The following is a 15034-nucleotide window of genomic DNA, read 5'->3' on the forward strand; positions in this document are numbered from 1 at the left end:
AGATCCCCTCGCACGGTCCCCGCAGCCGGACAACTTTCTCATGGTTTTGGAGGGAAATGCTGTAGGAATGCTCAACCGGTGTCGCTCATTCAGCCGACAGAAACTTTCAACCGGTTTTCCCCATTAAGCAGCGAGTTGGAGTCTGAGGCCGAGCCTTCTCGTCTCTACTCCTCCCGTTACGGGGTCTGAGACGCCGAAGCTTCCCACCATTAGCTCTGACAAATTGAAAACCCTAGTCATTGGCGACTCCATTACCCGCAGTATTAGACTTAAAACAAATTATCCAGCGATCAAACTGTTTACCAGGGGGCAGGGCTACCGACGTTAAGGCCAATCTGAAGATGGTGCTGGCTAAACCTAAAACTGGCGAGTGTAGAGATTATAGAGATATTGATATCCACGTCGGCACCAAGGATGTTAGGATAAAACAGTCAGAGGTCACCAAGCGCAACATAGCTTCAGCGTATAAATCAGCTCGAAAGATGTGTCGGCATCGAGTAATTGTCTCTGGCCCCCTCCCAGTTAGGGGGAGTGATGAGCTCTACAGCAGAGTCTCACAACTCAATAATTGGTTGAAAACTGTTTTCTGCCACACCCAAAAGATAGAATTTGTAGATAATTGGCCCTCTTTCTGGGACTCACCCACAAACAGGACCAAGCCTGGCCTGCTGAGGAGTGACGGACTCCATCCTAGTTGGAGGGGTGCTCTCATCTTACCTACCAACATAGACAGGGCTCTATCTCCTCTAGCTCCACAATGAAACAGGGTGCAGGCCAGGCAGCAGGCTGTTAGCCAGCCTGCCAGCTTAGTGGAGTCTGCCACTAGCAATCAGTGTAGTCAGCTCAGCTTTCCCCATTGAGACCGAGTCTGTGCCTCGACCTAGGTTGGGCAAAACTAACCATGGCGGTGGTCGCCTTAGACATCTCACTAGGATAAAGACCTCCTCCATTCTTGCCATTATTGAAAGAGATCGTGATCTCTCACATCTCAAAATAGGGCTACTTAATGTTAGATCCTTTACTTCAAAGGCAGTTATAGTCAATGAACAAATCACTGATCATAATCTTGATGTGATTGGCCTGAATGAAACATGGCTTAAGCCTGATGAATTTACTGTGTTAAATGAGGCCACACCTCCTGGTTACACTAGTGACCATATCCCCCGTGCATCCCGCAAAGGCGGAGGTGTTGCTAACATTTACGATAGCAAATTTCAATTTACAAAAAAAAGCACTTTTTATAGCTACTGTTTACAGGCCTGGGCCGTATACAGCGTTCCTCATTGAGTTCCCTGAATCCCTATCGGACCTTGTAGTCATAGCAGATAATATTCAAATTTTTGGTGACTTTAATATTCACATGGAAAATTCCACAGACCCACTCCAAAAGGCTTTCGGAGCAATCATCGACTCAGTGGGTTTTGTCCCAACATGTCTCTGAACCTACTCACTGTCACAGTCAAACTCTGGACCTAGTTTTGTCCCATGGAATAAATGTTGTGGATCTTAATGTTTTTCCTCATAATCCTGGACTATTGGACCACCATTTTATTATGTTTGCAATTGCAACAAATAATCTGCTCAGACCCCAACCAAGGAGCATCAAAAGTCGTGCTATAAATTCACAGACAACACAAAGATTCCTTGATGCCCTTCCAGACTCCCTCTGCCTACCCAAGGACGTCAGAGGACAAAAATCAGTTAACCACCTAACTGAGGAAATCAATTTAACCATGCGCAATACCCTAGATGCAGTTGCACCCCTAAAAACTAAAAACATTTCTCATAAGAAACTAGCTCCCTGGTATACAGAAAATACCCGAGCTCTGAAGCAAGCTTCCAGAAAATTGTCTTCCGACTAGCTTGGAAAGACAGTACCGCGCAGTATCGAAGAGCCCTCACTGCTGCTCGATCATCCTATTTTTCCAACTTAATTGAGGAAAATAAGAACAATCCAAAATGTATTTTTGATACTGTCGCAAAGCTAACTAAAAAGCAGCATTCCCAAAGTGAGGATGGCTTTCACTTCTGCAGTAATAAATTCATGAACTTCTTTGAGGAAAAGATCATGATCATTAGAAAGCAAATCACGGACTCTACTTTAAATCTGCGTATTCCTTCAAAGCTCAGTTGTCTTGAGTCTGCACAACTCTGACAGGACCTTGGATCAAGAGAGACACTCAAGTGTTTTAGTACTATATATCTTGACACAATGATGAAAATAATCATGGCCTCTAAACCTTCAAGCTGCATACTGGACCCTATTCCAACTAAACTACTGAAAGAGCTGCTTCCTGTGCTTGGCCCTCCTATGTTGAACATAATAAACGGCTCTCTATCCACCAGATGTGTACCAAACTCACTAAAAGTGGCAGTAATAAAGCCTCTCTTGAAAAAGCCAAACCTTAACCCAGAAAATATAAAAAACTATCGGCCTATATCGAATCTTCCATTCCTGTAATTTTTTTTAGAAAAAGCTGTTGCGCAGCAACTCACTGCCTTCCTGAAGACAAACAATATATACTAAATGCTTCAGTCTGGTTTTAGACCCCATCATAGCACTGAGAGTGCACTTGTGAAGGTGGTAAATTACCTTTTAATGGCGTCAGACCGAGGCTCTGCATCTGTCCTCGTGCTCCTAGACCTTAGTGCTGCTTTTGATACCATCGATCACATTCTTTTGGAGAGATTAGAAACCCAAATTAGTCTACACGGACAAGTTCTGGCCTGGTTTAGATCTTATCTGTCGGAAAGATATCAGTTTGTCTCTGTGAATGGTTTGTCCTCTGAGAAATCAACTGAAAATTTCGGTGTTCCTCAAGGTTGCGTTTTAGGACCACTATTGTTTTCACTATTTATTTTACCTCTTGGGGATGTCATTCGAAAACATAATGTTAACTTTCACTGCTATGCGGATGACACACAGCTGTACATTTCTATGAAACATGGTAAAGCCCCAAAATTGCCCTCGCTTGAAGCCTGTGTTTCAGACATAAGGAAGTGGATGGCTGCAAACTTTCTACTTTTAAACTCGGACAAAACAGATGCTTGTTCTAGGTCCCAAGAAACAAAGAGATCTTCTGTTGAATCTGACAATTAATCTTAATGGTTGTACGGTCGTCTCAAATAAAACTGTGAAGGACCTCGGCGTTACTCTGGACCCCTGATCTCTCTTTTGACGAACATATCAAGACTGTTTCAAGGACAGCTTTTTTCCATCTACATAACATTGCAAAAATCAGAAACTTTCTGTCCAAAAATGATCCAGGAAAATGAATCCATGCTTTTGTTACTTCTAGGCTAGACTACTGCAATGCTCTACTTTCAAGCTACCTGGATAAAACACTAAGTAAACTTCAGTTAGTGCTAAATACGGCTGCTAGAATCCTGCCTAGAACCAAAACATTTGATCATATTACTCCAGTGCTAGCCTCTCTACACTGGCTTCCTGTTAAGGCAAGGGCTGATTTCAAGGTTTTACTGCTAACCTACAAAGCATTACATGGGCTTGCTCCTACCTATCTCTCTGAATTGATCCTGCCGTACATACCTACACGTACGCTACGGTCACAAGACGCAGGCCGCCTAATTGTCTCTAGAATTTCTAAGCAAACCGCTGGAGGCAGGGCTTTCTCAAATAGAGCTCAATTTTTATGGAATGGTCTGCCTACCCATGTGAGAAACGCAGACTCGGTCTCAACCTTTAAGTCTTTCCTGAAGACTCATCTCTTCAGTAGGTCATATGATTGAGTGTAGTCTGGCCCAGGAGTGTGAAGGTGAACAGAAAAGCACTGGAGCAACAAACTGCCCTTGCTGTCTCTGCCTGGCCGGTTCCCCTCTTTCCACTGGGATTATCTGCCTCTAACCCTATTACAGGGGCTGAGTCACTGGCTTACTGGTGCTCTTTCATGCCGTCCCTAGGAGGGGTGCGTCACTTGAGTGGGTTGAGTCACTGATGTGATCTTCCTGTCTGGGTTGGAGCCCCCCATTGGGTTGTGCCGTGGCGGAGATCTTTGTGGGCTATACTCGGCCTTGTCTCAGGATGGTAAGTTGGTGGTTGCAGATATCCCTGTAGTGCTGTGGGGGCTGTGCTTTGGCAAAGTGGGTGGGGTTATATCCTTCCTGTTTGGCCCTGTCCGGGGGTATCATCGGATGGGGCCACAGTGTCTCCTGACCCCTCTTGTCTCAGCCTCCAGTATTTATGATGCAGTAGTTTGTGTCGGGGGGCTAGGGTCAGTTTGTTATATATGGAGTACTTCTCCTGTCTTATCCGGTGTCCTGTGTGAATTTAAGTATGCTCTCTAATCCTCTTTTTTTCTTTCTCTCTCTCGGAGGACCTGAGCCCTAGGACCATGCCTCAGGACTACCTGGCACGATGACTCCTAGCTGTCCCCAGTCCACCTGGAAGTGCTGCTGCTCCAGTTTCAACTGTTCTGCCTGCGGCTATGGAATCCTGACCTGTTCACCGGACGTGCTACCTGTCCCAGACCTGCTGTTTTCAACTCTCTAGAGACAGCAGGAGTGGTAGAGATACTCAATGATCGGTTATGAAAAGCCAACTGACATTTACTCCTGAGGTGCTGACTTGTTGCACCTTCGACAACTACTGTGATAATTATTATTTGACCATGCTGGTAATTTATGAACATTTGAACATCTTGGCCATGTTCTGTTATAATCTCCACTCGGCACAGCCAGAAGAGGACTGGCCACCCCTCACAGCCTGGTTCCTCTCTAGGTTTCGTCCTAGGTTTTGGCCTTTCTAGGGAGTTTTTCCTAGGCACCGTGCTTCTACACCTGCATTGCTTGCTGTTTGGGGTTTTTGGCTGGGTTTCTTTACAGCACTTTGAGATATCAGCTGATGTACGAAGGGCTTTATAAATACATTTGATTTGATTTCAAGGCGCCTCTGAGGTTAGTGGCATACGGCCAATATACCACGACTAAGGGCTATATCCAGGCACTTCGCGTTGCGTTGTGTGTAAGAACAGCCCTTACCAGTGGTGTATTGGCCATATACCACACCTTCTCTCATCCTTATTGCTTAATTAACCACCTATAAGGTGTGCTAACTAGTGTACAGGACAATATTACCAATATCATGTATGAGTAACTGAGGAGCAATAAACTAAAATGTGAGCAGTTGTGTTCATTCTGCTGCTGACATTCTAGGGGGAAAACAACTACCTTCCAAGCTCACCTACTACCGTCCAAAAGAAGAATGGGGTGGTGGACAAAACATGGTAAGAAATCATGAATCAAAAGACCAATAACTTTTCAGACAGTGACTTTATTGAGAAACAGATGGACAGAAATATTTCTCATATCATCATTCAGGACAAATGGTGGCAACCAAGGTCGCCAGGTGTTTCCTCCCACACATTGGTGCGGCTGGCTTCCGGATTGGATGACGCTGTGTTAAGAAGCAGTGCAGCTTGGTTGGGTTGTGTTTCGGAGGACGCATGACTTTCGACCTTCATCTCTCCCGAGCCCATTCGGGAGTTGTTGCGATGAGACATTATAGTAGTTACTAACAATTGGATACCATGAAATTGGGGAGAAAAAGGGGGGTAAAAAAAAAAAGGCTCTAAAACTAAGAATCTATTCAAAGTGTAATATTTAATTCACACATAATTTGAATAATACTGTAACATTTGAAGTGAATGATTTTTTGATACAGGTGCAATTCAGCCAAAAAGCAGGATTTGGTCATTTGTCCATTGCGGCCCTTACCTCAGGTGTATAGTAGAATTAGATGTGTATTATTTACACATTCATTCACAATACCTATGTATTTTGATGGTTTTAAAATGAATTAGAACATAATTAGCAAATTATTGCATTCATCACAATAATGCATACAACTGCTACCTGGAGTCAACTGCATTGGATGATTCAACTGGTGCTACTTTTCATATAACTGCAGGACTCACATTCAAATCAACTTCTTTCTGTAAAAAAAAAAAAAAAAAAAACATCTATGTACATTCTGCTTTTAGTGGGGAAATACAAACGTTACTAAGCGATCAGTTGACACACGAGACAGATACCGAACAGAGAAGCTAAATGTCTGCACTTTCACAGTCCCACGATTGCGGGCCATAACCGAAATACATTGTGAGTCGAAACAAAGATAGTCTCGTGCTCGGTTGACCGTCGCGATACCTGAAAAAAGAGCATACCAAATAGTAACATGGTCACCCACAAGATGCATTTAAGTTCTACGGCACGCATTCTCTTCTATTTGATCAACAAGCTTGATGGGCATCAGTCTTATCAATCTACGTCAAGACAGAAAACCTGACGTTTTCTAGGATGTTACCTAGGAAATAAACTATCAAAACACCTAGTGTTTACATTAATACTAGTTCCCTGGGAACTTAATCACGCTAACCTATGAAAGCTAAATCAGGTCTCACCTGGACAGGAGGAAGAAAGGTTAGTAAGCATATCGCGCCCGCTCGGCGTAGGGGTCCCGCGGGATGTCGTAAGCCGATCTTCTGGGGAGGGAGGGCACCGGGGAGAGGCGCGCGCGCTCGTACGCCTCGGTAGGTATTCGCCGGAATGGGCTCCGGTCGCGGGAGTAGGATGAGGAGAGGGGGGCTGGTGGAGAAGGGAGAGGACAGCGCTCGTATAGGTCGGGGCTAGAGGGAGGCAGGCGCTCCCTCATTATGGCCGAGGAGGAAGGGAACGGTGGGCTGGGCAAAGGAACAGACCGGCGCTCTTCGAAATAACTGGCTCCATACGGGCGAGCCCGATACTTCTCGTAGAAGTCCACGGCACCATACGGATCACGGTCCTCATACGATGACCGGCGCACAGGGTAGGCTGGGACCACGCCGTGGCTCCAGCTGCTGCCTCCGTACGCTGCCTCACTGGCATACACCCGTGCCATGCTACGTTCGGCGGCGCTCATTCCGTAACCCGGCGGAAGCCCGTAACTCAATGTGCTTTCATAGCCTGCGCCCCTGCCATACCCGGGCACACCGCCAAAGCCGTGCGCGGGAGAATAGCTTCCACTGTAAACTGGATCACTGCCACTGTAACCTGGAACGCCGAAATTCAAGCCCCGGTGATAACCGCAGTCACCGCCGAACCTAGGGTCAGAGCTTGGCTCGGCACCCTCTCTGTAGTTGCCCGAAGTGTCGAGCGGGCACTCTTTGGACCAGTGGCCTTCCTGCCCGCACCGATAACAACCTGTCCTCTCTCCCATTCCCGGCGTAGTACGCAGGCGGCTAGTCGAAAGCTTCACGCTCATCAGTTTGCCTTAAAAAAGAAAAACGCAAGAGTTTACCACGATACAACAAACTGTTCCATCTATGCACATGCTCTAAGGAATCAGATAAAAGCCAGGCATGAATTAGAACACCACCCTCATAACATTCATCTTGGAACTCCTCTGAAAGTGAACTCCGACAATTGTTCCACGTTCTAGGCATACGAGTAAATGACCTTCTTATTTATCACCACTCATCAATATTTTAATTATAATTCCTAAAACCAGGTCTCAAGCATGGATTACACTCGAGTCCCATGCGATTTCCAGAGCTGGGTATGGCTGCCTTTTCCTGTTACGCTCCTTGCCTATGGAATAGGCTGCAGACTAAACTTGAACGTGAGACTCTTGTCCCCCTTGCCCATTTTAAATATTTATTGGAGCATTTTTATTTTTGTATTGCTTGTAACGGTTTCAGGGAATGCAAGTTTTTGTGCTGTTAGTAGAATAACCTGTGTAAATGAAATCTTTTGCAGTATTTGTAATTTTTGTATCATCTGTGATCGTTTCGTTTGTCTTGTAGTTTTTTAATCATTGTACCTAAACTGTATGTGTAAACATGTATACGTAGGGCCCAGCTGTAAAAGAGACCGTGGTCTTCGTTCCTAGTTGAAATAAAGGTATAATAATGCAGGCAAAGCTAGAGTCCACACGCTGGCCTGAAGTTGGGGGAAATGTGGACAACGTCTTGGATGTATTTTGAGACAGTGCTTGACTGTCCCTTACTCTTTCACCACTTACATTTATCCATGAGTTACCCACCAGTTTTGTGAGTGAATAGAACTCATTCTAATTACCAGGGGGATACCTACACCACACTGGCAACTGACCAACCAAGCCCTGTGTGAGTTCACCTTGGAAGGCTGTGTTGTCCAGCCCACTGATGGCCTCCATGGCATCCTCCATACGCTCCAAGTGGACAAAGGCGTAGTCCTTCACTATGTCACACTCCACCACAGGGCCGTACTCCTCAAACTTGGCCCGCATCTCTTGGTTGGTGCAGCTGCTGTTGATATTGCCCACATGCAGCTTGGTGGTGGCTTTGGGTCTGCCGCGGCTCATCTCCACGTTCATCTGCTCCCCGTTGAGCTCATAGTGGTGGAGGTTCTTGATGGCCTCCTCCGCTTCAGCTTTATCCTTCATGTGCACAAAGCCAAAGTTCTTGACGATGTCACACTCAGAGACCTTTCCATACTGGGAGAAGAGGGAGCGCAGCTCCTCTGCCATGGTGTCTGGAGACAAGTTCCCAATGAAGATTTTCACCATGGTGATGATCCCACTTTAGCATATGAACAATGGAAGAGGATTAGACATAGGAAATAATTTGATATAAAAAATATATATATATTGGCTCAGGGAGTCTTATGAACTTAAAAGTATAGTGAGTAACCTATTAAAATACCAAATGTTTGATCAATAACGCTAGTGTCTTAGGACTCTCTGTATGCATCGTCGTTGGCATGTGTTTTGTCCTAATATATATATATATATATATATATATATATATATATATATATATATATATATATATATATATATATAATCCCAGCCCCGAATGAGTTTCTTAGGTAGGGCCGTCTATGTAAATACAAATGTGTTCTTCACAGACATGCCTAGTTAAATAAAATAAAAATGCACTAAGTGGATGCACTGGGTCATAAGTAGGAGGACCAGTTATTAACCAATCACAATGCTGTTTTTGCAACAGAGGTTATGCTTAACTGAACAAACTGTACATTGCCCATTCATTCATTCAGCTCGCGAACCAACATTAACAATTTCAGCGACCAGCATATTTTTGCACGTGTACTCGTTTGGAACGTGCTTGAGAACTAGCGACACCACTGCAGACAAGCTAGTAATTGCCTTTTGTGGCAACGCTAGCAAGTTGTGTCGTCTGTGTCTGCATGCACAACGAGCATGCTACGCTAACAATAGATCCGAAACGCGTTGCATGACGGTCATATGATTTTACATAGTTGCATTTAATATTTGTGCTGGTTGCAACGGCAATGCCTAACATAAAATAAATGGATAGCTAGCTAGATTACATGTTCCTTCGTACCTTTCACGATGGACTCACTGGGTTGATGCCAGTTTCCGAAGGGCTGAAATGGCTCCTCTCTGCCGGCGTTTGCTACCTACGGCATAATCTCTATCCAGCCCCTCACAAGGCAAAACCAGATCGGGTTTCAAAATCAGACCTGTTGATTGGCCGAATGGAAAATGACTTTAATTTTCTTGATTTAGTACCCATTATCAGGTTTAAATAAGTATCATCTGAAAAGTATTGTCAATGCATTATCAAGTATAGATGTGGGAAAAAGTCCAGATGTCTCAAGAGAGGATTCTCACCAAAATACATTTTGGTTTATTAAAAAATAAAAGGCATAAAACGTACACGCTTTGACTGTAGGAAATATACAAACTACAACAATTCCCATAAGAACTGAGCAGACAGATGTTCTGTTTAGACAGGACGCCCAATTCTGATATTTTTTCCACAAATTTGTCATTTGACCAATCACAGATCTTTTCACATTGGCTCTTTTTGTATATCAGAATAGGGCTGCCCATCTCAACGCAGACTAAGGCACCCCAAGAAAGTGATCAGACTAGAGCCCATTATATCTCAATGGTAATGTCATGTAAGTAAGCAAAGTTTGATTTGATAGCAATGCCAGTTATGCTCATGTTATTTACTGTATTCAACATGTTTATGTCTAGAAATAAATATTACATTAATAGAGGACCATTTTGGATTATTAAAGCTTGGGTTATTAGAAACAATATTTAGAGTGTTGAAACAAGCCTCTTAAATCTGAATTTCAGACTGGACCATCCTAATCATGCAAAAATAGTTACTCTTGGAAGTGTATTAAGCATGCACTGTTCCAATGGGTACCAACCGATTGCTTATTTTTGGTTAGGAAACGCACATACTGTTTTTAACCCTGCAAATACACCCAAAATAATTCTAAAGCTGGAATGTTGTCTTGGGATAATGACAATGTTGTGACAGCAGATATTAACCAAAGAATGATTGAGGCCTCTAGTGGCCAAAAGCTGTACTGGCATGGGCAGCACCAGAGGGCATCCACCATTTTATTATAGACAACTGGGTGGGACTTCCAACTTCATTGGTTGATCCCTCCTGGTGACCCCGCTGGGAGTCGTGTCCAACCAGGTCATCAGGAGGGAACAGCCAATTGCAAAGAGAATTGACTACCTCAAAATGGGGGTCTCAATGGCGCTACCCATGCAGCCACAAATGCTATAATGGCACAGATGCAAAGATGAGTCCTCTATCTCAATGATATTAACTCAAGATATCCTGTTGTCCTACTGCTTAGGCTATCCTCCTTTATCAAAATGAAAGCGTTCTAAAATCCAGTGGATGAATTTCACAGATTGTTCTGGGGAATATTCATACCCGCCTACTCTTACATTGCTTTCCCAGGGGGGGAGGGGGGGGGGGGGGAGGATTTAAATAAGGAAAAAAATGTTAAATGACTACTGAGCTATACATGGAATGAAGTTTTAAATTAATAGTTGAACAAACCAATTAAATGAAAACGAGATATTTCTCAAAAAGGATAAATATTTCTCTTAACTACGGTCACCTCAATCCGACAAATAAAAAATGTGGCAAATTCAGAGGCCAATTTGCTTTGACGATATTAAATCACAAGGGGGAGAGGAAAAAACACGTTTAAAATCCCCCCACAAAAAACATGACCCACACAAACTAACAAAGCGATTTGAAAGCCGGTATAATTAAGCTAGTATTAACATCAAACTGTAGAAATGCCACACTGGTGGTTTTCGATAGCAAACAGGCTCTGTAACTGACAACTAAAATAAAGGAAGAATGTGGGGTGGTGTGGACTGATTGGTTAGTTGAGAGGATTATTCGTCTGCCGGCACCGGTGCCACGAAGATGCACACGCCAATTTCCGTCCGCGTCACTCTCGCGTCACCACATTCCGAGTCGCGAAAGGTTTGTTTGCGGCACAGCTCGATGGAACCATGCAGCTGGGAGGAGGAATGGTAGCAAAGGAAAAGTCCGGCATTTCATACACACCTAGAAAAAGAGCAGAGCATTCGCTTTGAGAAATGGGATGGTGTCTCCCGGTTTAAAAAGCACTGTGTGTGGGGTCTTAGTTCTTGTTCTTCATTGAAGAAATATAAAGATGAACACGAGTCTACAGTATCCCAGTCCCCACTGTAACATCAAGTACCTGTTTTACAATAAATGGAACGCACCATTCCAGAACACACTCACCCACAGGAATGGGTTAGTATTCCTAGTTGGTTGGCTCACCTTGGCAGTGTGTGGCTCAGTAAGCATAGCGTGCCCGATCGGTGTAGGGGTCCCTGGCCCGCGGGACGGCATACGAAGAGCTTCTGGAGGACGACACCGGGGACAGCCGCGAGCGCTCGTAACCATAGCTGTCAGAGGCGACGGCCACTCGTCTGATCGGGCTGCGGTCTCGCAAGTAGTACGAGGCGGCCGTCGAGGGTGGTGGTAGCGGGCGGCGCTCGTACGGGTCGATACTAGAGGAGAGCCTTGAGAGGGAGGAAGAGGGGGGAGGGGGAGGTGGGATATAGCCGAGGCGGCGCTCTTCAAAATAGCTTGAGCCGTATGGCCGTGCTCTGTACTTCTCGTAATAGTCAACGCTGCTGTAGTGGTCTCGCTCGTAGGCCGATGCCCTCTCAGGATAGGAGCTCGGAAGCCTGCCGCTGTACCGATCCCTGGCATCTGCGCTGTACTCCCGAGCAGAGCCATAGCTAGGCCTACGGCTCAGAGGGGGAGGCCCCCCCAGGTAACTGGACGCTCTGCTATACCCTAGCCCGCCCATGTAGTCGGATGCCGCAGCCCTCGGGGGCATCCCGTAGCCACTAGGGTATCCACCGCCACCCCTGCTGAAACCCCGTGGGAAGCCCCTGCCGCGGCCCCTCATTGGGCCACCCCCGGGTCGGTCATCGCGGTCACTGTAGCTACCGCCATTCTGACCGCCGCTAGGGCAGTCTTTCGACCAGTGACCCTGTTTCCCACAGACATAGCAGCCGGTTTGAGCTCCCATTCCCGGGACCGTGCGCAGACGACTGGTGGACAGTTGTACGCTCATCAGCTTGCCTTTTGAGGAGAGAGAAGAGACGCATGAGACGGTAGGCTTCTGACACGCTCCACTGCTTCTTAACGACTAAAGTTATTTTCTTATTGCAAATACTTATATATTAGCATCAATTGATTCACCTGCACTGTTACGTTGAAACCGAATAAAAGAACCACGGAAAAGACTCAACCTTATTGCCGTTACTTATTAATTGACCTCAGAATTAAACCAAAATGCTATTCAGCATCACGTTACGATCTTTATGCCATCTAAAAAGGAAGTGTATTCTGTAACTACGGAAAGCACAGACTATCTGCTCTCTTCTGCCTGCGGGTTCACCTTGGAAGGCTGTGTTGTCCAGCCCACTGATGGCCTCCATGGCATCATCCACAGACTCCATGTGGACAAAGGCGTAGTCCTTCACTATGTCAGCCTCAACCACAGGGCCGTAAGCCTCAAACTTGGTCTTCAGCTCCTCATTGGTGCAACCCTCTGGGATGTTACTGACATGCAGCTTGGTGGTTGACTTAGGTCTGCCACGGCTCATCTCCACGTTCATCTGAGCCCCGTTGAGCTCATAGTGGTGGAGGTTCTTGATGGCCTCCTCCGCTTCGGCTTTGTCCTTCATGTGCACAAAGCCAAAGTTCTTGACAATATCACACTCAGATATCTTTCCATACTCGGAGAAGAGAGTGCGTAGCTCGTCCTGCGTGGTGCCGGAGGCGAGATTGCCAATGAAGATTTTCACCATCTTCAAATCAGAATGTTGTTATTCCTGAAAGGGGAAACAAGCAGTTTGTTTACCAAGTATATATAAAATATTTTTAGATTTAATTAAAGAACCACGTGTAGACTTATTATTATAAGCGTTCTTTAATACGGCAAGAGAATAATACGTCATCAAGTTATCGGACGTAACATTAGCTAGTTAGCTAACGTTACTTCCGCAGCTAGCTGACCAGGCCAACTAGCAAACAGTTGTTTAACATTGATGACTTGCCATTTAATCATTCATGGCTAGCTATCAATATTGTATATAAATATTCATCTAGCAGCTAGCTTCAGAAGTTGAATTTACCGCACTTTCGCCAGCTAACGTTGGTTAGCTTGCTATGCTCAAAGCTAACTGTTTTAACTACAATTTAAATATATATATATTTAGCTAAATCATGTGATTGAAAACTGGCTAACATTGGGCGATAGTCTGAAACCTCCAACTGATATTCAAATGGTGCTGATAACCTAGCCAGCTAAGTTAGTTTGGTAGCCATTTGCGTTAGTTAGTATGCTAACGTTACCGCTGATACTACAGTAGTTTTAGGAAGAAACGTTTGCACGGTATGGTGCTAGCGTACCTAACTCGTTCCTACTTTTGGTCAAACAAACACGCCATGACAATATCGTACAGAATACCTTACTCCAAACACTAACAACTTGTTAAATAAAATTCACCAATAAATTAAATGTCCTCACCTGAACTATGAATTCAGCCGCCAATGAATGACTTCTGAAATGGCGTCGTGATGATTTTTCTTCTTCTTCTGTGGAATTATGGCGGTCCGCAAACATACCTTAGCACCAAAGACATAACAATGAGACAGATATTTCACCGGATGTATAAATCTCAAGCATCCGCTCGGCTTTTCCACTCACAACCACTTCTAAATTTGGTAGTGAGAATATGAGACGAGATGGATTTTTACCGATATTCTGCAAATGTTCTCATCGATGAAACATTTGATCACAATACAGTTTTTTGTTGCCAAAACTATATCTGTGGACTATGTTTTGTAGACTTTACCCTTTGCCAAAGTTGTTTTTTAAATTGCGTGGTTTAGATGCATGCTAAAACGCGCCAACTATCTTATAGTAATGGTGAAATGGTAACGGTATCTTTGTGTGCCTCTAGTAAGGTTCTTCTTCTTTGATGTTTAACTTCGGTTGGCATCCAATACATATTGCATTACCGCCACATACTAGATTGGAGTACAACTCTCCTATGCTTCCCTTGAAAAAATAAACAAATAACCTACCATCTAACGCTACACTCACAAAATAAAAAAAACACTCACCTACTCCACAATGTAAATCTATTTAGTCCTACCTCATGCCAACAACCTGAAAGGATGGGACATCACCACTTAACACACCCTGTAACTCTTCTGACGTCAAGTCTCATTCACTCAAATACAGTTGAAGTCAGAAGTTTACATACACTTAGGTTGGAGTCATTAAAACTCGTTTTTCAACCACTCCACAAATTTCTTGCTAACAAACTATAGGTTTGGCAAGTCGGTTAGGACATGTACATTATGCATGACACAAATAATTTTTCCAACATTTGTTTACAGACAGATTATTTCACTTATAATTCACACTGACACAATTCCAGTGGGTCAGAAGTTTACATACACTAAATTGACTGTGCCTTTAAACAGCTTGGAAAATTCCAGAAAATTATATCATGGCTTTAGAAGCTTCTGATAGGCTAATTTACATAATTTGAATCATTTGGATGTGTACCTGTGGATGTATTTCAAGGCCATACCTTCAAACTCAGTGCCTCTTTGCTTGACATCATGGGAAAATCAAAAAGAAATCAGCCAAGACCTCAGACAAAAATTGTAAACCTCCAGTC

General features: G+C 44.3%; 1 protein-coding gene across 6 annotated transcripts; it reads right to left on the minus strand.

Annotated features, from left to right (window-relative positions):
• Positions 1-5270: 5270 nt before the first annotated feature.
• Positions 5271-14216, minus strand: LOC110500707 (RNA-binding protein 4.1). 6 transcript variants are annotated; one of them, XM_036958155.1, is made up of 4 exons: positions 14198-14216; positions 13870-13967; positions 12736-13171; positions 5271-7266 (listed from the first exon to the last, which is right to left on the minus strand). In XM_036958155.1, exons 3-4 carry the CDS (start codon positions 13145-13147, stop codon positions 6440-6442), a joined length of 1239 nt encoding a protein of 412 aa, XP_036814050.1. In that variant the 5' UTR covers positions 13148-13171; positions 13870-13967; positions 14198-14216; the 3' UTR covers positions 5271-6439. The 6 variants fall into 6 exon arrangements, with proteins under 6 accessions (XP_036814050.1, XP_036814051.1, XP_021433889.1 ...); XM_036958156.1 differs by lacking the exon at positions 14198-14216 and having other exon boundaries at positions 5271-5951; positions 6420-7266; positions 13870-14010; XM_021578214.2 differs by lacking the exon at positions 14198-14216 and having other exon boundaries at positions 5271-6165; positions 6420-7266; positions 13870-14009.
• Between the last annotated feature and the right edge of the window lie 818 nt (positions 14217-15034).

The sequence above is a fragment of the Oncorhynchus mykiss genome, chromosome 21 (genome assembly GCF_013265735.2).
Source record: "Oncorhynchus mykiss isolate Arlee chromosome 21, USDA_OmykA_1.1, whole genome shotgun sequence".
Classification (NCBI taxonomy): domain Eukaryota; kingdom Metazoa; phylum Chordata; class Actinopteri; order Salmoniformes; family Salmonidae; genus Oncorhynchus; species Oncorhynchus mykiss.